The sequence below is a fragment of the Emydura macquarii genome, unplaced genomic scaffold, assembly GCF_026122565.2.
Source record: "Emydura macquarii macquarii isolate MOO-44397 ecotype Brisbane River unplaced genomic scaffold, CSIRO-AGI_Emac_v2 contig_3390, whole genome shotgun sequence".
NCBI classification, from domain to species: Eukaryota; Metazoa; Chordata; order Testudines; family Chelidae; genus Emydura; species Emydura macquarii.
In genome coordinates this window covers 3,010,638-3,035,881 of record NW_027133527.1, presented here as the reverse complement: position 1 = coordinate 3,035,881, position 25,244 = coordinate 3,010,638, and the positions used below count along the sequence as shown (strand labels likewise).

The window sequence follows — 25,244 nt, the reverse complement described above, 5'->3', positions numbered from 1 at the left end:
TGAGAAGCCCCACGCCTGCGACTAGAGGGGACCCTCCCTTCCAGCCACGCGTTCGCTCATTTCCAGGGCTGGCCGCTCCAAGCTGGCGCCACCTGCCATACGGTGCGGTCCCCAGCGAGCCGGCGAAGGGCCTCGTTCGCAAAGCGGCATCCCAGCGACGGGCAGCACAAAGCGCTGCCGCTGAGTGTTATATGGGGCGGGAGAAGGGGTTAGCCGTGAAAGCACAGGACCGGGAGCCTGGGGTTGTGCTGTGGGCGGGTGGCAAATCAGGGCCCCTCTCGCTGTGTAACACAGACAATAGTAATTGCCTGGCTCTGGATGGAGCATGTAAAGACGTGGGATGCTCCCTTCATAGCCCTGACGCTGGAACGACCACAGGAGAGATTTTCCCCAGCTGCTGCCTACCAGCCCCAAGTCACTCGCTTGGCACAGCCCTGGGAACAGTCCCGCCCAGCCGCGGTTACCGATGTCACTAGCTGTCCCACTCTGCGGTGCCCAGAGCTATTCCCCTCGCTGCACTTGCAGTCACCTTAAACCAACTGAGCCAGCGCCTTCCCTTCCCTGTGGCCAGTGCAGCTGCTAGCCGGGTAAAGGGGGCGTAGCTGGCTCAGTGTCACATGCAGCCAGCCCCCCATCCTCGCCGCCAGCCCCTCACTCCTTGGGCCCAGCACACGTTGGCTGGCCTGAAGACCTGGCCCGCTGGCTCTGCGACCCACGTCTGGCTACGGCGTTGAAGACACGCTGTGCTGCGTCCAGCTGGCCGTCCGCCAGCCGTCTGCACGTCCTTCGCCAGCATGGCAGGGTTCAGGGCAAACCACCGAGGTCTGGGGTGCTGCAATGCCAGGCTGATGAGGTCTGCGAGACAAACAAGCGCCACTGATTCACCTCATGGACACCCAGCGGCCAGAGAGACACATCCCAGCCCAGGCCACACACAGGCAAACTCGGCAACTGTCGAGCACTGAGGAGCTTACAGCACCTCCAGCGCCGAGGTCCAGCTACAACGCACTTCCCGGAGGTTATGGGGTTTGCAAGCTGAACGATGCGTGCGGCCCAGAACACAGCACACAGCGCTGCCCTTGAGGGCAAGCGTGGCCCCGGGGTCTTTGCAGTGCCGGCCTAGCCCAGGTGCCCATTACAGCGCGTCAGCCTGGCTCGTGGCGATTGTTATTGATGGAGCCAGAGTTAGCCTCAACCATTGCTGCTCCCCCAATGCTGCAAAGGCTCCAAGCGGCAGCCCTGGAGAACCAGGCCAGGAGCGCCCGCCCAGAAGCTGGTCCGATTCCCGGGCAGAGGTCTGTGAACTTTCGTGTGTAGCCGGGCCCGAGGCCAGGTGTGTGTTCAGTGGTTTCAGGTTTCCAACATAAGAACAGCCAGACTGGGTCAGCTCAATGGTCCATCTAGCCCAGTACCCTGTCTTCCAACAGCGGCCGATGCTGGGTTCTTCAGAGGGAATGAACAGAACAGGGCAGGCATGAAATGATCCATCCCACAGCCATTCCCAGCCTCTGGCAAACAGCAATCCCTGCCCATCCTGGCTAATAGCCATTGATGGACCTATCCTCCATGAAATTATCTAGTTCTTTTTTGAACCCCATTATAGTCTTGGCCTTCACAGCATCCTCTGGCAAGGAGTTCCACAGATTGACTGTGCGTTGTGTGAAGAAATACTTCCTTTTGTTTGTTTTAAACCTGCTGCCTATTAGTTTCAGTTGGTGACCCCCAGTTCCTGTGTTATGAGGAGTAAATAACACATCCTTAGTTACTTTCTCCACCCAACACATGATTTTACAGACCTCTGCCATATCCCTCCTTCATCGTCTCTTTTCCAAGCTGAAAAGTCCCAGTTTTATTAATCTCGCCTCCTATTGAAGCTTTTCCATCCCCCTCATCATTTTCGTTGCCCTTTTCTGTACTTTTTCCAGTTCCAATATATCTTTATTGAGATGGGGTGACCAGATCTGCACCCGGGATTCAAGCTGTGGGTGACCATGGATTTATAAAGCGGTGATGTGCTAGTTTCTATCTTGTGATCTGGCCGTTTCCTAAGGCTTCCCAACATTTCGTTAGCCTTTTCTTCCTTGGGATGCTGGGTCAGTGCTCGAAGCTCAGTTCTGACCTGGGCTGAGTTCCCAGTGAAGTCAAGGACCCATTGCAAGCTGAGCACGAGGTCAGGGTTTGAGCATTACTCAAACTATCAGCAGTACTAGGGGGTTTGGGTGCTTAACTCCTGGCAGGCGCCAGGGGCTCCTTGCATCTCCCCCATGGGCTCCCTGGGTGCCACCTTCCCAGCTTCTTCGATGTCAGGAACTCACTACAGTGCCCCCCCCCCCAGGCCAGTGGCTGTGTGTGCACCCCAATTCCCATAGCCCCCACTATGCCTTCTAGGGCTAGGGCTCCATGTGACACCCCCCCCCCCCCCAGACTACATTTCCCCTATTTCCCTGCACCAGGAGGTGTCTATCTTTCATTCCCCTCCCCCAATTCCCAGCTGCCATTCTCCCCCCCATTCCCAGGGCTCTGTGTGTACCCCCATTTCACCCTCTTCCCTGTACCAGGCTCTCCCGTCCCCCCCGTCCCCCCCCCACACACACACACACCCCATTGCCAGGAGCTGACTGCTGAGCTGCAAATAGCATTCAACCCGCCCCCCTCAAAAACGGTGCAGTGCCCCACCCACTAGGTCATGCTGCTTCTAGGATGAGCGGACCAGGCCCGACAGCAACATGGGCCTGTGCAGTCCCGGCGCTTGGGGCACGCGCACACCGGTCTGTGCTGAACGGCCTTCGGGTGAAGCATTCACTGGTTCGTACCCGTAATTATTGTTTCAGGCTAGGGCCCGGGGTGAACAGGTGCATCTGGACCAGCCCCACTGCCCCAGGGGGACACAGGGCCCTGGGGGCCAGATGGCTGGTTTCTGACCGGAAAGTCCAGTTGAAAAGGGAACCTGGCCATGTCCCGTCAGCAAAAGTCCGGGTAGCCGGCCTCCCGGAGCAGCTGGAGCCTGGAGGAGCTGCTCCACTTAGCTGCTGACGTCTGATGGAGAGAACTGGCTGGCTCCTGGACCAGGCTCCGAATTAGATACCGCTGCCGCCACCTGGGGTGGAATACACCCGGGGGGGGGGGAGGGAACCCCCACCCCGATGTGCCCCAATTTCCCCATCGCAGCCCCTCACTCTGGTGGCCTACTCCCTCCCTTCTTCCCGCTGTGCCCCGATTTCCCCATCTCCTCCCCACACTCCAGGGGCTGTCACCCACGCCTCTCTGTGCCCCTCACTCCAGGGACTGACCCCCGTCTGTGCCCCGATGGGGTGTGGCCTCAGGAAAGGGGGCAGGCCATGGGCGGGGCCTCAGGGAAGGGGCAGGGCAACGGTGTTCAATTTTCAGCGGTTAGAAAGTTTGTCACACTAGCGTGACATCAGTGTCCCCGCTGAATGGCTGCTGGGGGTAAGGTGGAGCATCTCTGGGCAGCTCAGGACAGCAGCTAAGGCCTGGCGGAGCGTTGGACGGGCTTGTGTGAAAGGCTGGGGGGGTTGTGTATTTGTGTTGGGCTGCGTACGCGGGCGGTGGCATGTGTGTTTGGATTATACAGCGTGTGTTTTGGGTTGTGCTGTGTGCGGTTAGGTTGGGTGTGGATGGACCGGGCACAATTCTTTTGCTTTCTTTCCACAGTGACAGTTTTGGGGCCCGGTCCTGCACGTTCACGTCCCAGAATCACTTTTGCTCGTGCAAGCAAATCCGCCTGCCTGCAAACTGACCTCAGCGGTCAGATGAAAAAGGGTTTTCAGCCCCAGGTCCTGAACCGTGGCTCCGTCCCTTTTAACTTTTCCCCTTCAACATCTTCAAAGCACGGACACCTTGTTTAGTGAGAATCCAATGCCAGTTTTAGTTTTAAAGAGGAGCGAATGGGGCCTGGGACGGAGGGGGCGGAGCTGGGGGCGGGGCCTCAGGGGAAGGGGGCGGAGCAGGGGTGTCCGGTTTTCAGAAATTGGAATGTTGGCAACCCCACGGGAGGGCCCGGGGCCCTCCCCAGCCACTGCCATCTGCCCGAAAGCTGCTGGCGCAAGCCGTGTTCTGCTCCCCACCCGGAGGAAGCAGGGCGCCGCCGGGAGTCCTGCATTATCGACCTGAAATCGACCGCAGCCTGACATCCTGCAGATCAATGCTCACATCCGCTCCCCTTTCTGCCTTTGGAAGAAACCCAATCCCCAGAGCTACATCCTGGCCCCACACTCCCCCTGGAGAACCACTGGTTGGGGGGACAAGAGAAACGGGTGCCCCTCACCGATCGCTTGGAAGGTTGCCACCTGACTAGGTTTTCCCAGCATCATCCCTTGGTCGAGGGTGCCGTCCTGGGAAGTCTGTAGGGGGTAAGCCCAGTTTTATGGGCTCGGATCAGCCCGATGGTCTGGTTTTTTGTACCTCAGCCACACAGCCCCATGCTCCAGCTAGGGCCTCAGAGCTGCTGGAATCCGGGGCAGTACCTGGCTGGGAGCCCAGCCAAGCCCCAGCTCAGAGGCACTTGGTAGCAGACAGCCCTCTCCCAACGTGAATGGACTAAGAGCCCGTCCTCCCATAGGCGAGGTCAGTAGGAGGAGAAGCCAGCCAAGATACTGCAGGAAGTGACGTGGGTGGGTCAGGAGGGGGCACACTTTTCTCTGAGCCCGTCTCACACACACACACACACACACACACACCCTCTCCCTGCCAGGGTGTGGGGGGCCTTGGGTTCTGCTCCTGCACTCGGGCTCATTTCCAAACCCTCAGTGACAAGGACTGAGCTGAGACTCTGCCTGACTTTTTAATGAACGGCGTCCCAGAGAGACCCTGGCCGGGACCCCTGCTCTGATGCGCTTGGCGTGGGCGGCTGGAGGAGTCCCTGGGTCTCCGTTGCACTGTCTCACGGTCCCCAGCACCATCTGTCTCGGGCAATCCCTTGACAACAGCTTTGGCTGAAAATCTTCCCCTCCCCGGGGACCCAGCACCGGGCGTGGAGTGAGCCATCACCTTCGAGTCCCTTGCGGAGGGACCGGGCTGCAGGGACGCTTGAGGGCAGCTATTCATCTGCCGCCATTATTTCTATTCCGCTGCAGCAACAGCACTAGCACTGAGGCCTTTGCTGTCGCACTGGATACAGGCTGTGGATGAAGCAGGAAAGGGAAACAGATTCCCAAAACTGAGAGTGGCAGAACGGTCGGCCATATTCCAGCAAATCTGTGGCCGTCTCCCCGGCCGCTGGGAACGTCACAGCAGCTGTGGGCGCTGAGATCACAGTCCCCAAGCGCCTGAGCGGAAGGCGAATCGCCGTCAGCAGTACAAGGCCCCGCAGCACAGTGGAGCAGCTCTGCGTCCGCGCAGCAGGGGGCAGCACTGCATCGACACATTGCTAGAGAACGGGATTCCCCATTGCCGCCCTCAAGGCCCCGGCTTCCCCTCCCCACCTCCCTTTCATCTGCCGCTTCTCCTCATCAACCCGGCCTCTGCCAGCGTGGCCAGCACCCCCTCCCCCATGGTCGCGTTTGCCCCCCCTCACTGCAGCAATGGGGCTGGTGCTAGTCGCATCCTCCTCTCCCCCGGCTGGGTCCTTCTCTTGCCTGTTATGCAGAAGCCTCCTGCTAAACATGCTCCAGCCAATTCACTTACCCACAGCCCTAGCAACCCCCGTTTCCATGGCGAGGAGGACAGGCTGCATGCTTTCAACCCTCTGCTCCCTTCGGGCCGGCTGCTCCGGGCCGTGGGATTCTGGGGACAAGCAGACGGGGACAAGGAGCAGCAGGCCGCCCCGCCATTTAGCATGCTGAGGAACGGGGCCAAGCCAGGGACAGGAGAACACACTACGGCCAGGCCTAGGCAGCGCCCTCATCCTCCAGCCGGCTCCCTGCCTTAACGGCAGAGAACAGCTGAGCTCGCCCTAGTGACTCGCTGCTTTTTCCTCCTCTCCGGCCAGGCCCCTGCTCTGTCTGCAGCCAGCCCAGGGGGCGAGAACGTGGGCACGGCCGGGGCAGCCCAGCTCCTGGCAAAGCCGCCTTCGTGCGAACCGTCCTGCCTCTGCGGGCAAACTCAGCTCAAGGTCTCAGGCCCGGGAGCTGCACGGGGCTGGACGTGGCCGGCAGAGCTGGGCGGCTGGTAAAGTCCCTGAGGGACGAGCTAAAGCAGGGAGGGACCCTGCCTTCGCTCTAGCTGGCGTCCCGCCCGGACACCTTCCCGGTCACATGTAATAGGCACCCGGGCAAGGCGGCTGCTGCTGATTTAGTCACTGGCTGGTGCTGCCTTTCCTAGCCCGGTTCCTGACCTGCGCCCAGCAGCTCCGAGAACGGAGGGGCACATGGTAAAATCGCCAGTACGTCCACGCCTCGGCGAGGGGGTCAAGCGTGCAGTGCTGGAGGAGCCCTTCAGGGCGAAGGGAAGTGATGGAAACCCTGGGTTTTGCCAAAGCAGGGCGAAGAATTCAGACCCGAGCCGGACCGGGCCCCGTTGAGTCGCGGCTACCTCTGCGCTCGGAGGTGGGGGGGTGACTGGGGCGCTGATATTCCCAGCTGGTGCGGATGTGCCCACGCTGCCTCTGCTCGAGTGAGCGTGCCAAGAACAGCCGCGGTGCTGGAGTAGCACAGGTGGGAGTCCGGGCTAGCTGGTCGATGTACATGCCTACCCGCTGGGAACGCACACGGGCAGCTCCCCCCATGCTGCTAACACTGCCGGTTTTAGCACTTTCGCTCACGCAAGCCGAGACTCTGCCCCCTGGCTCCTAGCATCTGTGGGGCCCAGCCGGCAGGCGTGGTGAAGGACCATGCCCATTTGTGCGTCGCCCTTCATCACCCGATATTGGCAACGGGCCCGCTCCTGATCAGGCCAAGTTCTAGGCCTCTCCCTGTGGTCACCAGGAGCAATGTGAGCCGTGTGCGGGCGGGCACCGGAGAACGTTCCCTCCGGCTGCCTTCAAGGCAATCCATTTAGAGTCTGAAGCATTCGAAACTACCAGAGCACAGAGCGCTCCCCCTTGACCACAGCGAGAGTCCCACACCTCGGCCGCAGCAGGGTCGGGCCCTTTGCCGATTGCGGTGGAGTTAACGGGCTAAAAACAGCAGCAGAGCCAGGTGGTGGCTCGGGCTCGCCCCGTCTCTGCATGTGCCAGCCCAGACCTGCTGGGTACACACACAGGCAGCTGCTGGCCGACCAAAGCTACTCCTCAGGGGATTCTGCACCCAAAACCCCAAAGTATTTTAAAATGCTGCATGTTTTCTTTGTCAAAATAACACAGTCTAATCCCGCCGGGTTCCATTACTTTGGTCATTTATTTCAGAATACCTGCCCGCACGCAGACCTGTAACAATACAGACAACAGAAAAGGCTCCCCAGGAGCAGAGCGTTAAAGACACCCCTACGACAACGCACTTCCACTTTCTGTTGTGCTTTTGTCGGGCTCCTCAGTCTTCGGGTGTGTAGCCAGGGGGCGTGGCCTGCCTCGGAGACGGACAGGGAGGGATGGCCTAGCCCCCTGGTGGGCGGAGCCAGGACACCCACTCCTGCCCTGGCAGAGGCAGAGGGGCGGGACAGGAAGTATAAAAGGCATGCCTCTGGCTCAGTTAGGCTACAGCAGCCGGAGGAGAAGGATGTCTCTCTTCTGCTGGTGCCCGAGCCGGACCACTGCAGCGTTGGGGAGCTGCCGCTCACGGTTTACCCTGGGGAGATAGATGGTGACACCGAGGGCCAGGTACTCTAGGGAAGAGGGGTAGGAAGGCGCCCAGGGGAACCAGGCAATCATCTGGTCATGTTATGGTCTGAAGCAGCGTCCGTGAGTTTTAGCTAGAGCCCTGCTGGTGGAACACTCTGCCAGCGGGAGGGCCCTGGGCTGGGACCTCGTAGAGGAGGGTGAGGCTGGGTCCCCCTACCCCTCATGGTGGCAGCTCGCTCACCCACTGCTTGTGAGCCCTAGACTTTGCTGGTGCTCACCTCCCGGCTTGTGAACACACAGACTGGCGGTGCTCAACACTCCCACCTTCCCCCCCCACCCCACCCCCAGTTGTGAGCCCCAAGACTACCTGACTGCCCTGAGGCCATTGATTACTTGCCTGCCAGAGCCCTCGACTAACTTCCCCTCCCCGTGAGTCTCACTCCTCCCAGGAGCACGGTAGTGAGGGGGCGTAGCCTCCCCCCAGACGGACAGGGATGGACGGCCTAAACCCATCTTGTCACGCATGCCCGCTGGGCACATCTGGGGAGAAAACTCCGCCCCTCTGGTCTTGTAATCTATTCTTGTTTGTTCTCCCTGTGCCCGTAGGATTACCATAGTTCAAGCTCTCACACAGGACACTGCCAGGGGAGCTGCAGGTGAGGTACTGGTGGAGGGTGGGTGTATTTAGGGGTGCTGGCAGGTAGTATTTGGGGAGTGTTGAGAGGGGCTGCAGGGTGCCCCCTGCTCAGACACCTGTACCTACTATCCCAGTCCAGATGCCTGCATCCCTCCCCCCAGACCTCAACTGCAAGCTCCACTCCATGTAGCTGTTACTGTCCCACTGGGTAGAGCCAACCCGTACATGCTGATGGGGGATGCACTATTTAAAGGTTTGGCCACCCCCAGAACTTGAGTCATGTCTCCTACAGCAGCCCCCCCTTTCCCTCACTTTCCCCTCCCGGAAAGTAGCAGCTTCTTCCTGCAGATCCTGGTTGTTTCTCCTGCCTCTCCCTGCAGGGTGCAGCTCCCTGGCTCCATCCGCACCATGGGACTAAGCAGGGCCGGCACATCTGGGAAACATGGCCCTCCCATGTGGGTGCACTGGAGACCCAGGCTCTGCCAGGTCTAGTGGCCCCTAGTGGCAGCCAGCAGTTCTGCAGTGCCAATTCTGCAGAAACAATGGAATTCTGCACAGAACATTAATTCTGTGCAAATTCTGCATTGCGCAGTGGCACAGAATTCCCCCATGAGTAACAAGAGCAAACCAAGACACAGGACCCCACCCTTCCCTCTTCATTCATGCCTCCCAGGGCAGAGATTTTAGGTCTCCTATGGAAGAAGGCAGGTTTATACCCTAGGCTCCACATGGTGCTGCCTCCACATGGATCCCAGGACAACTAGGCTAGAAATAAACCCCAGTGCTCCCACCCACGCTACTGCTGACATCTCATGCTTCCTAAATGCTAATAGAGCGTGCAGTAGTTACTTGGTCAATGTCAAAATGCTAGACCACTGGGGTTTGAGGAGAGTAAAACAGGTTGTGTGCAATGCTCCTGGAGAGGTCTCTATATCCCATCATGTTCTAGACCCATTTCACAGTGAAAGGATGAGATTAAATCAACCTTTGACTAACCTTCCTGACCCCCCACATGACTTGAGTTATTTACAGACTCCAGCCCAGGGCAGCTGGGGCCAGGCCGCAGTAGGAGAATAGGGCAAAGGCAAATACCAACTCCGAGGACCTCTCTAGAAATAGCTCTTGGGTACAGGCTGCTGCCATGGGGTTGGGAGCAGGGGGCCTCTTCCACTGACTTTTATTATTGAAAGGTGGCTGTCTTCTACTAAACCAGCACGAAGAGTCTACAACACCTGTAACACTCCCAGCTCCTGGGCTGACTCTACAGAGGGTGGTTCCTGGCTGAAGAAAGATTTTTCTTTTGGTTCAGTTAAGTTTGTCCATGGTGGGAACTCACGCCAAGTTTGAATGGTCTCAAACTCTCTAACGCTCTCCAGACAGCAACCAGAGAGAAAGTAACACACACACACACACACCACCACCACCAGCCTGATCCACAGAATCTTCCAGGGCTTCTCGCTGATTCTTTTAAATAACTAATGAATGAATCCTTAGGCTAGAACGTCTCAAAAGGCAAGCGAAGCACGGCCTGGCAAGAGTGACAGCTAAATCTGCCTTTCTAAGACACAGCTCGCCCTTAACGGTGTTCTGACCTTGCACTGTTTTCACACTTGCTTTTATTTTCACAACTAGGGGTCTTTATGAAATGGAGAGCCTGGCTATCTTTCTGGAGAGGCTTCAACTGTACTCATGATCTCCAGGAGGGGGAGAGAATTGTCGCTGGAAAGCACGGGACAGTTTTAGGGAAGCCTTTCCAGAGTCTCAAGCCTTCAGAGTGAAGTCGAGCAAGTGGGTTAACAGATACCAGAAACCACTACTTAATCTAAGCCAAGGTCTTCAAAATCTGGGGCCCAACGTTAGGCCCCTTAATTTTTATTCTCAACACCCCTGTGAAGTAAAGCAGTGGTAGTATCCCCTTTTCACTGGTGGGGAACTGGGACACACAGGCAAAGGTCCAGATCCCCAGAGGCTGGACATCAATGGGAGTTAGGAGCCTGACCAGCTTGGAGGGTCTGTACCTAAGCGCCTTGCTCAAGGTGTCAGTGAAAGTCTGGGATGGAGCAGGGAAAGGCATGTGGAGGTCCCAGGCTAGCAGCTGAGCACTGGGCTGCCTTCCCTCTCTCGGAGATCTGGGTTCTGTGGAGCCCAACTCATTCAGGCTTCCCTCTGCCTCAGTTTTCCCAGCTGTAAAATAAGTCCTAGATTCTGGAATGAAGGGCCCCGATGCTGCCAACGCGATAGCCAGGGCCCCTGATTTGAACATGCTTGTCCCCTAACCTGCTCGGGCATAGTGAATATCTGGACAGGCCCTAGTCCTGCTACAAGCTGAAGCATAACCAGGCCCAAGGTATTGCCTCATTACAGAGCACTGCAGAATTATAGATGTGCTCTGGCACCTGGCTTCTCCTGCAGTTTCACCTGGACACAGGACTACGCTGCACTTTCTGCTCCTAACATGTTGTGCGTTAGTATAGAGCTGTGGCATTCTACTCTAGAGGAGATCACTACCATGCTTAATGGCTTCTTAACCCTCAGATTACATGTGCTATATTGAAGTGCAAAGCATTATATTGTGCAAGATTTCAGTGATAATTGGTTGACAGGTGAACCTGTCTCATTCACTGCTGAGACAAGGTAGGTGAGGTAATGTCTTTTATTGGACCAACTTCTGCTAGTGGAAAATACACACGTTTGAGCCCCCCAGAGCTCTTCTTTAGGTCTGGGGAAGGAAGCAGAGGGTCTGAGCTAAATACAAGTTTAGAAAGACTGTTAAGCAGAAGGGATAATGCAGGTGGGAGGCCGTCACTTGAAATGAAGTACGGTCAAGTTTGTACCAGCGGGGTTCAGTCCACACATCCAGTAATTGATACACATTAGTCATCTGGGGGGGGAAACTTTTCCTGAATTGCTTAAAAAAAATCTGAGATTACTCCTGAAACATGCCCTTGGATAGTGAGGCACAAGAAAACACAAATTGTTTCTTCATCAAATGATATTTAAGGATTTATTTGGATAAATTATAGAACAGTTAATTATAGAACAGTTAAGATTGGTTGTGCCATGACCCACGGTTGTAGTAAAACTATACCCCTGGGAGAGAATCACATGTCCATTACATATCTCTGGCAGTTCATGTTTTCAAACACACCTGGGCCCACCTCTGCTGACATGAGGCCGCCCCATTCCTACAGCCTCACCGCAGAACTGCTCCCACATAGCTAACGAGAGCAAAAAGCTACAAGTCTATTACTGCATCGTTGTGATTATGGTTTTTTAAAAACATTCAGGGAATTGGAGCTTTGCACAGCTTTTACACTCTCAGGCTCACATTGATTGCACTGTACACACACCATTTCCGTTCTATCCACTTACAATTTACCATTTTGACCTTTGCAGAAAACTCAGCTGGATTACACTGGTTGATTGCCAACCCCCTATTGATTCCCAGACTGCTGCCTATTAACCAATGTAATGGGTAATTGCCAGGGATTTTTAAAGCACCAAAGGGAAGGGGGCCAGTGTATTTAAATTCATTGAAAACCCCGTGTCCCCAGCAGTTAGTTTACAATCGATTGACAGTCATGAATTACGAGCAGGGATTGTTACGACCATGTACAACATTGGCGGTTAGCTATTTGTAATCTTTAGCTCTAAAATAAACTTGCTGTATTTATTTGATCAGCTGTGTCTGAATTCAAAGTGGGGACAGTGAAGTTTACCTGGAAGGATGCTGGCAGCTACTTTAAAATAAAAAGCTTTTAATCTCAGGGATACATGTGAATGGAGTTGGTTCAACTTTCTCAATGGAGATTGCAAGCAGCTGTGAAAGTCTTGCCACGCCATTTGCTCACGCAGTCCCAAAGCATTTTCTGCTCGCTCAATGGATACGTATGAAAGGATCGGATGCTGAACGCAGGAATGCATTAAATCTGAATTTAAAATTAACAGAACAATGATGCCAGTTTAACAGGGAGGGAGAAAGATATTTTAAGCGACAGAAATGGTAAGGAGGGAGAGTTCTATGATAACGCCAGGTATGTCTACACAGCAAAAAAACCCACAGCTAGCCTGTGCCAGCCGACTCGGGCTTGCAGGACTTGGGCTGTGGGGTGGTTTCATTGCTGTGTAGATTCCCAGCTCCCACCGCAGGGTCCCAGAGTCATCTAGTTGCTGTGTAGACATTCCCTCGGGATTTTTTCCCTCATTGATATAAAAACACTTTGCAAAAGGTGGCAAGGATCATTGAGTTGGGTGGCCCAGGTGCTACACATAAATTATTACACTCCCTTTTTTATAGAAGGAGAAATGGAAACGGGGCTAGTGACTTGCCCATGGTCTAAATGCAGATCAGGCTCACTTTGGAACAGAACATTGCTTTTATTCATTCAATCATGCTGCCTGCAGTAGCCAAGGCTTACAAAAGATTGCGATGCTCAGTTGCATTTAAAAATAGTGTAGATCATTACATTTCCAATTCAAGCCCTTTCTAAATAATTGGGATATCTAACCTGGTGTAGTTAAATCTTTCCTATTTAAGTAGACAATTCCTAGCGGACAAAATTCTGGGGAGGCCATGAACCAGGGCTTCCCCAAACTTAGTTCTAACATTTCACCATTGGTATATGAATACTGTTCAGACTCCTCTGATGTAACAGTTAAATATCCCTTTGGAAATGTTCTTTAAAAGAAGGTGCAGTTTGGAACAGCCATGTGGATGGGGCCAGGGCACCAATATTTCTGTTTCACTGGATTACTAAGGACTCCACTGAATCTGAATTAAATAAGGATGATCTCTTTAAAAAAACCTAATTTTTCCCAGGACTTGCTGCTTCTGACCATGAAAGAGACCAAAACCTGCAAGGGAAGTCAGACTCTCAAATACGGGAACTATTACTCTAATCCACTGTTAGACTTAGTTTGGGATCTGGATTTTTACCACAGGCTTTTCAAGGTCAGATCCAACCCATTCCTACCATGCGTACCAGACCACACCCTAAAATGACTTTTTAAAAACATATCCTTTTTAAATAGGATACGAATGCTACGCTTGAGTTTAGAAAAGGAATGCAACTCTAGAATATATGCAATACAATTTTAATTCTGACCAGTCACCTACAAACCCCTTGTCTTTCCTCTGTTGTGATGGCATTATTAAATATCACATTTTTGTGACATCGCTAGGGAAAAAAATGACACAAAGATTCAGAACATTATGATACAATAGTACAAATGATAAATTATATTTATACAGTAAATAATGTCAATAGTCAGCACAAATTCATAAAAAGCAGCCTGCTCCCAGTATTATGAAAACAGTTTGGTAAATATTTCAATTGTAACACTTGTAAAAAGGAAGCGAGTTTTGTGAGATTCTGCTATGAAAAATAAACAGTATATTTCTCCACAATTTGTGCAATATTAATACATACAGTACACATTAGAAACGGCAACAGTAAAAAGGAAGGTGGATAACATAACAGCTGTCTTAGCTATGGGATTTCAAAGAGACTGTAAACAGCACAATCCACTATGGTCTCTCTTCCCTGTCCCCTCAAGACATGTTTTAGTTTCTACACAGTATAAAACTGAATAAATAACTGAGCTTATTTTTGGGCTTAAAATTATACCAAGATGCTTTTACAAAATAATTAATACTATTTATCTTTGGTCAATTTGACCAGTAAGGCTATTTTGGGATACTAACATTTTAACTCAAAGCACCTTATTATCTGGGGGAGAGGGAGATGTCTGGAGAAATGAGAGTGTGAATGAATCAGATGCACATTAAGAAGGAAAGAAAGAATCAGTTCAACCACTATTCAGAATATGACCATGAAATGGATTTAACAGTCTGGACACAACTGATGCTTTGATTGGCTAGGGCAGAAACAACCTTTCATTGTTATTTAAATAGGGTCACAGGTCTGCATGGGATCTTTGCAGACACAGGTATGCCTACTACTTAAACAAAAAGATATTTACCAAACCATCTGCTTTTTTTCCTCAGTTTTATTCTATTTCATATCCCAACACACACTTCAGGCTGGGGATCTGAAGGTTGTTAACTTCCTTGGCCGAGTGCTCTGTAGCACCATGACAGGTGCTTGTCACTGCTCAGACAGTGTGTCTTGTCATGGTTTATTGTGCAGTATATGTACGAAGTAGTACAGCTCTTACAAAAAAGTGACATGGTAAAAGCTACAATTTGCCATTCAGCAGCTTCATTCAACTAGGGCATGTAAGCTCCCTACCAGACCAACAGTACACTTGTATCACTCCATGATGATCACTCATTCCCCTGAGCTGCAAATGATTTTAAAAGAATTACAAACATGACCAGCTCCGTCCTGTCTCCAAATGAAGCTAGCTAATGTCTTTCAGAGGTCACAGTCAGAACCTATTGGATGAGTGGATGATGCCGCCACCTAAAGTTTGCACATACAAGCAACTGACTGACTAAACCCTGGGAAAACATTAAATGAACTAACTCCATTGTTGAGAAAATTAAATTGAAAACAACATGGAGTGAATCTTGCCACAGATCAATTGGAATTACTTTTTTTCATTTGCTTAGATCACAACCCGTAAAAGTTCCTACTACTAGCAAGAATTACGCCCTTCCTGGCCTATACTGATTCATAACTTCCAAACAAACAGTCTTTTTTCCTTATTTTGAAAGGCAACACAAATTATCTGAAGACTTTCTGGGTATGGACAGTATTTTTTCATCTTATATAAAATATGAGCAGGTTAATATTCTGAATCCTACTTGTAAACCCAATAGCAACAAGAGGATAGAACAATCTGCATAAAAACATCCACACATTTAGCTTTCCATAAGCTGATGAGATCTACTCCAAACTACACATCTAAAATTGGTGACTGTACCCTAATTATGATAGTTTTTCAGCCTCCCCTATCCCTGCAAAAGCATACAAATCCAGTCCCTTTCACACCAACCAATCCTTCCTTTTTGTGACACATTCGTGTGGGCGGATACAATCCACATAGCATAATTACACCAGAACATGGAGTTCTGCCATTACTTTGTTTCAGTTTTTTTGTAATCCAGGGAAAAGGCCACCAAAAGGTATCAGTTTATATGCAGGGATGCCCTAATCAAAGAAGTTATGAGCTTTAGGACATTCCCTAAATGTGCCCTGTTTACGTTTGCATTGCATGTGAAAGTAGAGTTTTAAAAATGTTGCCATCTTAGAGAAGGCCAGGTTTATACCAGTAACATTGCCTGAAACCTGTGCAAAGTTTAGTGTTGATGAATCTGACATGCGAGTTAAAATGTATAGCTCAGTTTAAAATTAATAGCTGTAAATGGAACCGGTGAATAACAGAGTGCACCTTTAGTTAAAAAAATTAATTTGATCAACTCATGAGTCAAGTTTATAAATTTAGAATTTTTAAAATTTCAAGAAGTCACTATTACAAAAAGAAAAACAGCCTCATAATTTTCTTAAAGAGGCTAGAAGTCTGTCCATTTTGGTAATCATCAGAAAATGGGGAGTGAATTGAAGGAAAGGCAGCATTAGTGTTTTCTAACTGTAGTCTTAAGTAATATATTCAAATTCATTTCCTCAAAAAGTAATTAGTCATGAGAATGTTTTAAATTTCATTATGAAGTCTTAATTCAAAAATAAAATATTTTAGTGTTAATCTTCCCTTTTAAATTCTCTTTACAGAAACAAAGAGCTAAAACCATAAATAAAAGGAGGGCATTAAACCATAAAAATGACATTTGCCAATATCTTAATTTTTCAGTCTGACCTGATAAAAGTATATTAAAACTAGACCGTTAAATAAGAACCACATTATAAAAATTAGCAAAAAATGACTATTGGGTTATTCTGCAAACTCAAATATGAAACTGTACTAAACAAAATATGTGCAAAAGTATACAAGAGTAACTGCATATAGCAAGGTTAAGCCTGAATTAGTTTTAAAGCTTGCCGCAGTGAAACTGAATTCAAAGTTGTCCCACTGTATTTCTTTTTCCTTTCATCTCACATTGTAAGTCAAATAAAAATAAAATACACACAACTTCCAAACGAAGTCACGACTGGACAAGCAAAGAGCAGAACACTCATTTAGCACGAGTGCAGCATGCCACTCACAGGAAGTTCCTTAATAGTCCTTAGATAGTAGTGTACAAATTCAACACTGCATACAACAGCACACATTATACCTGACAACTTGAGAATTTTCTTCTGCTTCTTTCTTCCTTTCAAGACAAACTTGCTTTGTCAGTCAACCGCTGATAAGAAAGCAGTGAGATTTTGTGTTGCAATGTGTAAAACCAGCCTTCTGGGCTCTCTTCTAAGAATAAGGACTATGGGTGAACCAACAGTCTAGAACTGTATATAGTTATGTGCAAAAACATTCACTACCACTCCAAGTCTGGTGTCTATCATATGAACATGGGAAATGATAGATGTAGGTAATAGTAATTTTAGGATCCAGCACATCATCTGACATCTACAAAATAGCAAATGGAGCTTAAAATGGCAGGTTCTCCCTAGAAAGTGTATTGAAATGGTTAACAAAGTAACAAAATGGGCATAATCTAACTTTGGCGAAAAGTCTGAACATTTAATGTAATGCTCAAGAAGCCAAAGGAAGGTACCATCTGTAGCAGAGACTAGATTTAGATTAACTGGTAAGTAGAGAACTCTTCAAAGTTCATAACTGTAAACTGCAAATCTACTTCCAAGTCGCTTACACACCAGTCATTCCAAGCAGACCTGGTTTGTTTTTCCCCAAAGACTGTAGCCTGGAAACATTATGAAAAGAAAGTTCCTTCGAGTAGGTCATTATAGGAGGAAAGGGTTAGTTGTATTTGTGGGCTGGGATGCTGATGGGGGGATTCCCGTATTGTGAAGAGGCTGGGTCATTGATCCGGCAATGCTCATGTTCATCCCCTGGCCCATTCTAGTGACAGATGGCATGGTGCCCAGGGCTGGCATTGGCACCATTCCCACAGCCACTGGTGCCACGGAAGACAGAGGTATTTGCTCCATGCTCATTGCTGGCACAGCATTAAAAGAAGGACTCGTTCCCATCACAGGACTTGCTCTCATCTGATTTAGTGTGAGGGGCTGAGGCTGATTCACTTGAAAGGGGTTGATTAGAGTTGGTGCTGTAGCTGTTCCTAGTTAAGAGAGAGAAAAAAGAATGCAGCTCCAAAAAGGTCAAGGATTTGCAGACATGCCATGGATATTTACAGCTAAGGCAGAGAACGCACATCCTTTACACAATACTTCTTCCCCCCTAAAAATAACCCCAAACAAACAAAAAACACCCCTTTAGAAAAACTCTTCTACAATACCATTGACACATACTGGGGCACATGTGCCTCTCAGTGTCCCAAACTCCATTTACTTCAGTGGAGTTTCATTGGTGTACCACAAAAAAAACCAACGAGAGTTCTGTAGCACTTTAAAGACTAACACATTTACGAAATTCACAAAAGCTTATACCTGCTGAAATTAAATTTGTTAGTCTTTAAAGTGCTACAGAACTCTCGTTGTTTTTGCTGTATACAGACTAACACGGCTATCCCTCTGGAACTCTTCTACATTGGTGTACCAGTATATTTGTCCCATTTGATCTTTATGAATGTCAGCAGAATACCTCAACACTGATGGGTAGTTTTCAATTTTTAGTAAGATAAGCGGTACAAACAGATTCGGAATTCAACAATCAGGAGTGTGCCTGAGCACGACTTTCTCACAATATATTGCAACTGATGGTTGCATGTTATTTTTATTCCTTTACTGCTCTTAGGTTACTGTAAATTTATGCTCCCCTCACCCTCCAGGATGTCAGCAATTTCACTCAGTTTAGAAGCTGTACACATATGACTCTGAGATTTGTCAGGAATTCATAATGTAAACAAGCTCTTTCCGAAATACAGTAAAGCTAGAAAAAGCAAAGAACTTTCCCAGCATTGAGTCTCTGGACCACTGTCAACATGATACCATAGATGTTTAGACTTATTTAGATGGCCTAATGACCCCTTGTAAACTTTTTGTAGCATCTGCTAATGACATATGTAGACTTCCTATTGCTGAATAGCACTAAGCTGTTCAGAATTATTGTTCATGATTCTGTTTCCCCCAGTATTTTACGGAATTTCATAAACTACCAATTAAAAAAATATATATATGTAAGATGAATTTACGCCATTTTGAATACCCTGAACACACACCAAGTTCCCTTGGTGAAGAAACTGCAGTGCACATAAAGACACTGAAGTAACTGTTTTTTCTGTTTGTTTACCACTGGTAAACAACACCGCTTAGTCTTTACCATAAATAAAGGGTCATAAATGCTACTACAATTCAGACCTTTTGGCAAAAGAGCTACTGTAGCAGATGAGTTTTGAAGTACACCAATGGTTTCTTCCTGATCAGATGAGGTTATTTCCGGGCCAGCCTAATTACAGCACAGCCTCATCCTACTGACATGTGGACTGGAGTGAGCACAAAGGTTTCTTCAGGGCTTCCCCTCCCTGCAGTCACAGTTTGTTTGCACACGCTACTGCTGCTGGCAGCATTAATGAAAACATACCCTGTGGGGAAGGAGCTCGGCAGTCAGAAAGTAATTTCCCATGTCTTCAATAAAATTGAATGGAGAAGGGGGGGGGGAACGACGGGGACGGGACGACGACGACGGAACGTGACTGAAGACAAAAAAGAATTTTGTAGAAAAAGACTGAGGGGGAAATTTTCAAAAGAGCCTCAGGGCAGGACTATCCTTAAAAACACTGCAGTAGCAGTGCTTCAGTGACAACGCTACTATGCCAACAGGAGAGCTTCTCCCATCAGCATCGTTAATCCAACTCCACGAGAGGCGGGAGCTATGTCGACGGGAGAAGCCCTCCCATCAACACAGCGCTGTCTGCACCAGGAGTTAGGTCATTATAACCGTCACTCAGGGTGTGAATTTTTCACATTTCTGACAGACGCAGTTACACTGATGTAAGTTTATAGCATAGACCTGACCGAAGTTCCTAAGTCCCATTTTCAAAAGTGCCTTGGGCACTTTGGAACCTAAGGGCTTGTCTGAACTATGGGGTTGTGATTTCTGAAGTGCACTAATGTGCTGCACGTTAATTGGTCCATGTAAACCCTGCTAGTGTGCACTCAGAGCTCCCTAGTGTGCTTTAACATGGGCTGTGCAATATTTTTTGATATTTTAATGTAACGCAGAATTAAAGGGGCCACAGGCATATTCTGTGTGAAAGAGACCAAGCTTTTGGTGGTATAGGGGTTTTTTTTGTTTGTTTCTTCGGGGGGGGGGGGGGGGGTGGAGCGGGGGGGGGGAAGGAGGTGAGTTGAACAGCATGCAGATTATACCAACAATCAATGCTCCAGTACTGTGGACTATATTTTTTAATAATTTCATAACCCACTAGTTTTTTTTTATTTTTGTTTTTTTAAAAAACACTGACTATAAAGAGCCAGGACTGGCCCAGCACAATATCAGTTATGCCTTGCTGGAATGAGTGGATGGAATTCTACATCAGCAGGAACAGCAGAGAAAGAAGCATGTTCTCTAGAAATAAATATCTAAAAACAAATTGAATTGATGCTCACTTTGTCTTTGTCTTTAGGCTCAAGCGTAGTATCAGTGTAACATCTAATGTTTCCTACGAGGGTCGTCAGCTTCACCTTGCAGGGGATGGAGTGTATTTAGTATGCCTTCATCTCTATTTACTATCGCTCTTCCATGTTTTAATATGGCAGCTTTTAACACCTTTGACTGAATATATTATTTTTTGCATTTATGTTCATGTTTGAGAGGAAAGATGCATACATGATTAGCCAATGCAACTCCAACTCAAGTTGATAGTTTATCTCAGGATCCAGCCCTACAGGACTAGACTAAGAACAGGAAAAAACTATTAACGCTTAGGATGACACAATGATAAAGGAGGGCACGAGTATTTATTATTTGTGTAACAGTAGTGTCTAGGCATCAACCAAGACAGAGGCCTCACTGTACTGGACAGCGTACAAACTCATAGTAAAAGATTCCCAGCCTCACAGAGCTTATGAGATAAATAAAGAAGGTAGACATCGCATTGGTCACTCTAGTTGCGTGTTCTACCCTTTCCCCCACCTTGTGTCTGTCTTGTCTATTTAAAAAGTATGGATTCATTGTTTCTTTGTATTCCCCCATCTGTAATCTTGGCTTATACTTTGATTTTAAGCTCTTAGGAGCAGGGACCGTCTCTTGGTTTTGTGTTTGTACAACACCTAACACAAGGGAGTCCTGGCTCCTGAATGGGGCGTGCAGGTGCTACAGTAATACAAACAATAAATAATAATAGCGTTGAAGTCACTTGCCCAAGATAACACAGCAGAGTGAGGAATAGAACACAAGTCCTTCCATTTATCCGTCCATTACCCTGCCACAAGACCATGCTGCCTTTCCCGCCTAATTGAAATAGAACAAGCCCTGCTGGGTCAAAATCATCTAAAATGGCAAGCAAGCCAGGAAGTACAAGATTTGGATTGAGCTACTTGCACCAGAGTAAAGTAGGGTTTCTTCTACAAGAACAAATTTCGAAGACAAGATATAAACAAAGTTACATATTGGAAAGGAACGTATTGAGACGTACCTGGAGCTAAGAACGGATTCAATGACGGAACAGGCTGTGGTGGCTTAGACACCAATGAATCCAGATTCACCAAAGCCGCATTGGGCCCCAAGAAAGACTCGGGGGTTTTCCGAGCCGCACTTTGTTTGCTTGATGTCATGTTTGTTGGCTGAGAATCAAAGAGATCAGGACTTGTTGTACCACTATGCTGGGACGACAAAGCGGAACCTGACTCAGCTGTAACAAAAAGTCAAGAACAATCTGTTAGATTTCACAATGCCAAAAACTACAATTCACTAAAGCCTGTTATTTGTCTGTTCATTATGTATTATAATCATGCAAAAAAAAGTCTCTGATGAAGGAAGCAAGTGATTTCATTTTACTATTAAAAATATATTCTTAAATCTGGTTTTATACTATAATTTTGTTTAAATTGCCAAGTATGTTTTACACTTTTAGCAGGTTATTAAATATATTAAATCCTAAGTATCCCATAGAAGTGTAAAACTAGAATTACAATTGCAGTGTAATATAAACAAAGCTTCTACACAACTGACCTGGATATCCTTCTTTAGTGTGCTGTGATATAGACACGGATTAATAGCCTCTATGGAGAAGACATTCATAAGCATCAGAACTGTGGCCTCTGAACTATCATCTTAGTATATTTTTTCATTCAGTGCTAGCCATTCATCAATTGACAAATTTCTTTTAAAAGAGGGACTTGGACCAACACTGAGCTACATCACCAATGTTACAGAAGGTGCCCCTTATGAAGAGGTACACGGTCTCAAAGCATTTGCATTTTTAAAATCTAGCAATTTCATTTTCATTAAGTGAAATACAAACTTCCACAAAAGTTAACTTTCTGTAATTCTTCCTTGAATACAAGTGTTTTCATGTCTATTCGACAAACCACCAGACAGGTTACTTTTCATTGCCTCTTACCAGGGCTTTGACCCGGTTACCCTGACTCATACCCAGAACACGTGCTGAAGACATGGTTTAGTTAAGCACTTGTTCTTGGCTCAGTGCAGGGGTAAACTGGATGAAATTCTATGGCCTGTGCTACACAGTAGGTCAAACTACATGATGGTAACTACTGGCTTTTATTGCTACATTATCTATAATAATTGCAACAAGCTTTAAGTACCCCCTCCCCCCCCAGTTTGAACTTATCCACTGTGAAAGGTGCATCTTGTTTCTGTCATAAAAAGATTAAACAGTTGGTTTAAAAAACCTGTTACTAAGGTTATAAAAAGCTGCCCATTTGCCCCATACCTGGCTTTTTGGAATTTCGAAGGTTGTCAAATTCAGAAAAGTCATCTTTAACTGTACCATTCAAATTACTGAAAAGGTCAAACGATGTACTTCCTGTTCAGGAGAACAAAAGGTATCAGTCATTAATAGATTTTCAACTGCACTATGTCCAGTGCTTTTAAAAGCCATTTCTAAACAATTCATGTTACTTGAGAAACCATTTTCCATTGTGTCCTATCATGGCCATTAAGATGAGCTGGAGTGTGTCTGCCATCATTACCCCATGTCAAACTCCTTACAACTAGTAACAATGCATTTTTGGTACAGGGCCCTTACCTATGGTACTATCTTCCTCTGACTGTTTAGTATAGAGGGCCTTCAAGGCATATGTGGTTAAGTGCCTTTAGGTTGTAGGAGAGGTGCACCAGTCAGTCAAACACTACCACTGGGAAATGAGAGCAGCAGTGATTTTACTGCCCAATAGGCAGGTAGCAGATATATTAACTAGCTGTTCAATCGAGTGTGCATCCAGATGCTGTGGAGATGGGCATCACAACTTGTGTGTACTAATGGAATTAGAAGCATGGATACAAGCCAATGATAACAAGCAAAATGGAATGTAAGTGTGGCCATACTTGGGGTAAGAATTTGATTCCCAAATTCAGCTTCTTGCTTCACAGATTAAAGGGACCGGGAGTGCAATAGAAAAGATGTGCTCAGCACCTGGTGTAGAGAAGGCTCTAGACGGCTAAGCGAAGGGGAGCCTAGCTTTACTCTGAAATCAGTGAAGAAATATTCCCTAGATGTGGAAAGAACTTTAGCAAAACAGAAGGGAAAAAACCCATGTAAATGAAGAGTAATTATATTACCCAAAACCTAACAGAGGCTGGAATTTGAAAGCCCTCCTTTTAAACAATCAATTAGCATTAAGCGTCATTAAATTTTGAAATATCACAAGGATACTTAGATGTGTCTAACCAAATAACTCACGGAGAAGAAATAAGAAGAAAGAATGCGAGTAAAGATTTTGTATTGAGAATGTTATTTATCTCCAGCAAACAAAAGGAAGTTATAAAATACCTTCAGTCTCATGAATTTTACAGAATCATTTCTAACACACTGCATTTTCCTTTGCCCATAGAAAGCTACATTAGACATGATCTTGCCATCATTCCATCTACACACCCTTTGTTTATTAGCACAGAAAGTCATACACCAATCCAAAAACATCCTGGTATTAAGGTTATTGGGAGCCATAAGAGTCCCAAGGCGTAAGCAAGGAGTTGCAGCAGCACCTTCTGCACCTTTATACATAAGAATTTACAGATGGAGCTTTTCAAACGCCCAAAGGGCAGTTAAACACCCAACTCCGACTTGTGCCTTTGAAAACCTCCTCCTCAAAACACTGGATTGTGATCAAACTCTGAACTATCATCAGTTTACATCTATAGAGACATCTTTTTGCACAGCTAGTCACCACATAGAAAGCTCCAAAACTACTGACATTTTCAAACCGTTTTAATTCTCTGGTTTTTGGAAATTACATTTTTAGCTAATTAAAGAGAGGATTAATGGTAGCATTGCAGTCTCAGGTGCATGGCTTAACTGAGTGGCAGGTGTACATAAGTACGGACTGGAGAGGATGTGGAAGAAAGCATGGAGGAAGGAGCTAGATGAATGCAATGCCCTGACTCAAAACAATGGCACTGAAATTTCTCCTTGCTGAAATCTATTATAGGTCTTATTTACTTTGAAATCAGCACTGCAAGTCCTGCAGTGCAACTGTTTGTTTTACCCACTTCATTTAGCAATCGCCCATGTCTCCCCTAAGTCAGTCAATGAATAGAGGCTGAAAAAGTAATTCCTCTCAGTTAAAAAAAATGTAAAGGCATGAACACTTACACCACAGGTTCAGTACAGTGTATTTACTGGAAAGGATGTCAAATGTAAAGAATCTCTTACCAGAAGTGGAAATAGGTTTGTTTGCAGGTGCTGGTCCCCATGGATCTATAGTAGCTTTTGTTGCAACAGAGGATGACTGAGAAGGAACCCAAGGGTCTGCATTTTTGGAGACAGACTGAGTAGTGGATCCAGCTGGTGCGCCCCATGGATCAGCAGAAGCAGCTGGCTTGGCACCTGGAACAAGAGACAGAACCACAGATCATATATACAGTCACTTTGAAAAGCTTTCCTAGGAAATTAATTGTATTATATTATAAACACCACCCCTGCAAAGGAAGCACTAACAGAAAATTGTGAAAAATTAGATGCTGCCATTACCTCAATTTTGCCATGCTGTATGTACAGACATCTAATGCCACTAATTTCAGTGGAAGACTCCTGAAGAATAAAAATAATCTCCCACTTGAAGATTTAATTAAATTTACAGCTCTTTGCTTTCATGGCAGACTGTCACTCACCATGGCACAGAATTATTGTTCAGAATGAAAGTGACATATTAAATCACAGATTATGTTTAAAATAAACGCAAGTGAAAGAGTGTTTCTATAAGCCATTACCTAAAAGAAACTAAAAGAAACTAAGTACTCAATGTAAAATCTCAAAGTGTTCAGGGGAAAACCTACCTAAACGATTAAAACGAGCCACTTTGAAACTCTTACAAAACTAAAATATGGTGAAAAGAGGCATAACAAATCCCTCAACCTTCTCTGAGCTACAATTTTTTCCCCATTTGTGAGCACAGTTCCTTCCACAAGCCATATCTAAAGTGTCCCCACCTATTTCCAAAACATCCTATCTGTTCTTTTCCCCATTTTAATGTCTATTGAGGGTGGGGAATAATTACAGCCAGTAGTACATATCCCTTCTCTAATGTTTTAATCATATGATCTACAAGTTCAGGACTCTTATTTTTAAATGAAAGATACCTACAGCATATTTAATCCATCCTATTTCAGTACATTATTATTCAAGTCTGATTCTTTACTCCCACAGAACAAAACCCCCAAACTATTTATATTCCAGTAGAACCTAAAGACCCCAACTAGAGTGGGGGCTCCATTGTGTACCCATACACTGGAAGACAGTCCCTACCCTAA

The 25,244-nt window shown here is 47.3% G+C and overlaps 1 protein-coding gene and 1 long non-coding RNA gene across 9 annotated transcripts in view; one reads left to right on the top strand and one right to left on the bottom strand.

Moving 5' to 3' along the window:
- The first annotated feature begins 7,598 nt into the window (after window positions 1-7,598).
- LOC137144131 (uncharacterized) lies at window positions 7,599-10,193 on the top strand. Its single transcript, XR_010917332.1, has 3 exons — window positions 7,599-7,711; window positions 8,279-8,328; window positions 9,942-10,193. It is a non-coding gene; the product is annotated as an uncharacterized lncRNA (long non-coding RNA).
- An 897-nt stretch (window positions 10,194-11,090) lies between these two features.
- EPN2 (epsin 2) overlaps window positions 11,091-25,244 on the bottom strand; it is a 63,991-nt gene continuing 49,837 nt past the window's right edge. For 3 of the 8 annotated variants that reach the window (XM_067534317.1, XM_067534316.1, XM_067534319.1), the window contains 4 exons: window positions 24,148-24,321; window positions 22,207-22,299; window positions 20,947-21,162; window positions 13,388-17,469 (listed from right to left, as the gene is read on the bottom strand). In XM_067534317.1, coding sequence (XP_067390418.1) covers window positions 17,132-17,469; window positions 20,947-21,162; window positions 22,207-22,299; window positions 24,148-24,321 — 821 coding nt within the window. In that variant the 3' untranslated portion in view covers window positions 13,388-17,131. Of the gene's footprint in view, window positions 12,239-13,387; window positions 17,470-19,918; window positions 19,994-20,946; window positions 21,163-21,482; window positions 21,533-22,206; window positions 22,300-24,147; window positions 24,322-25,244 lie in introns of those variants that run through there. The other 5 variants (XR_010917335.1, XM_067534320.1, XM_067534318.1 and 2 more) reach the window with 5 other exon arrangements.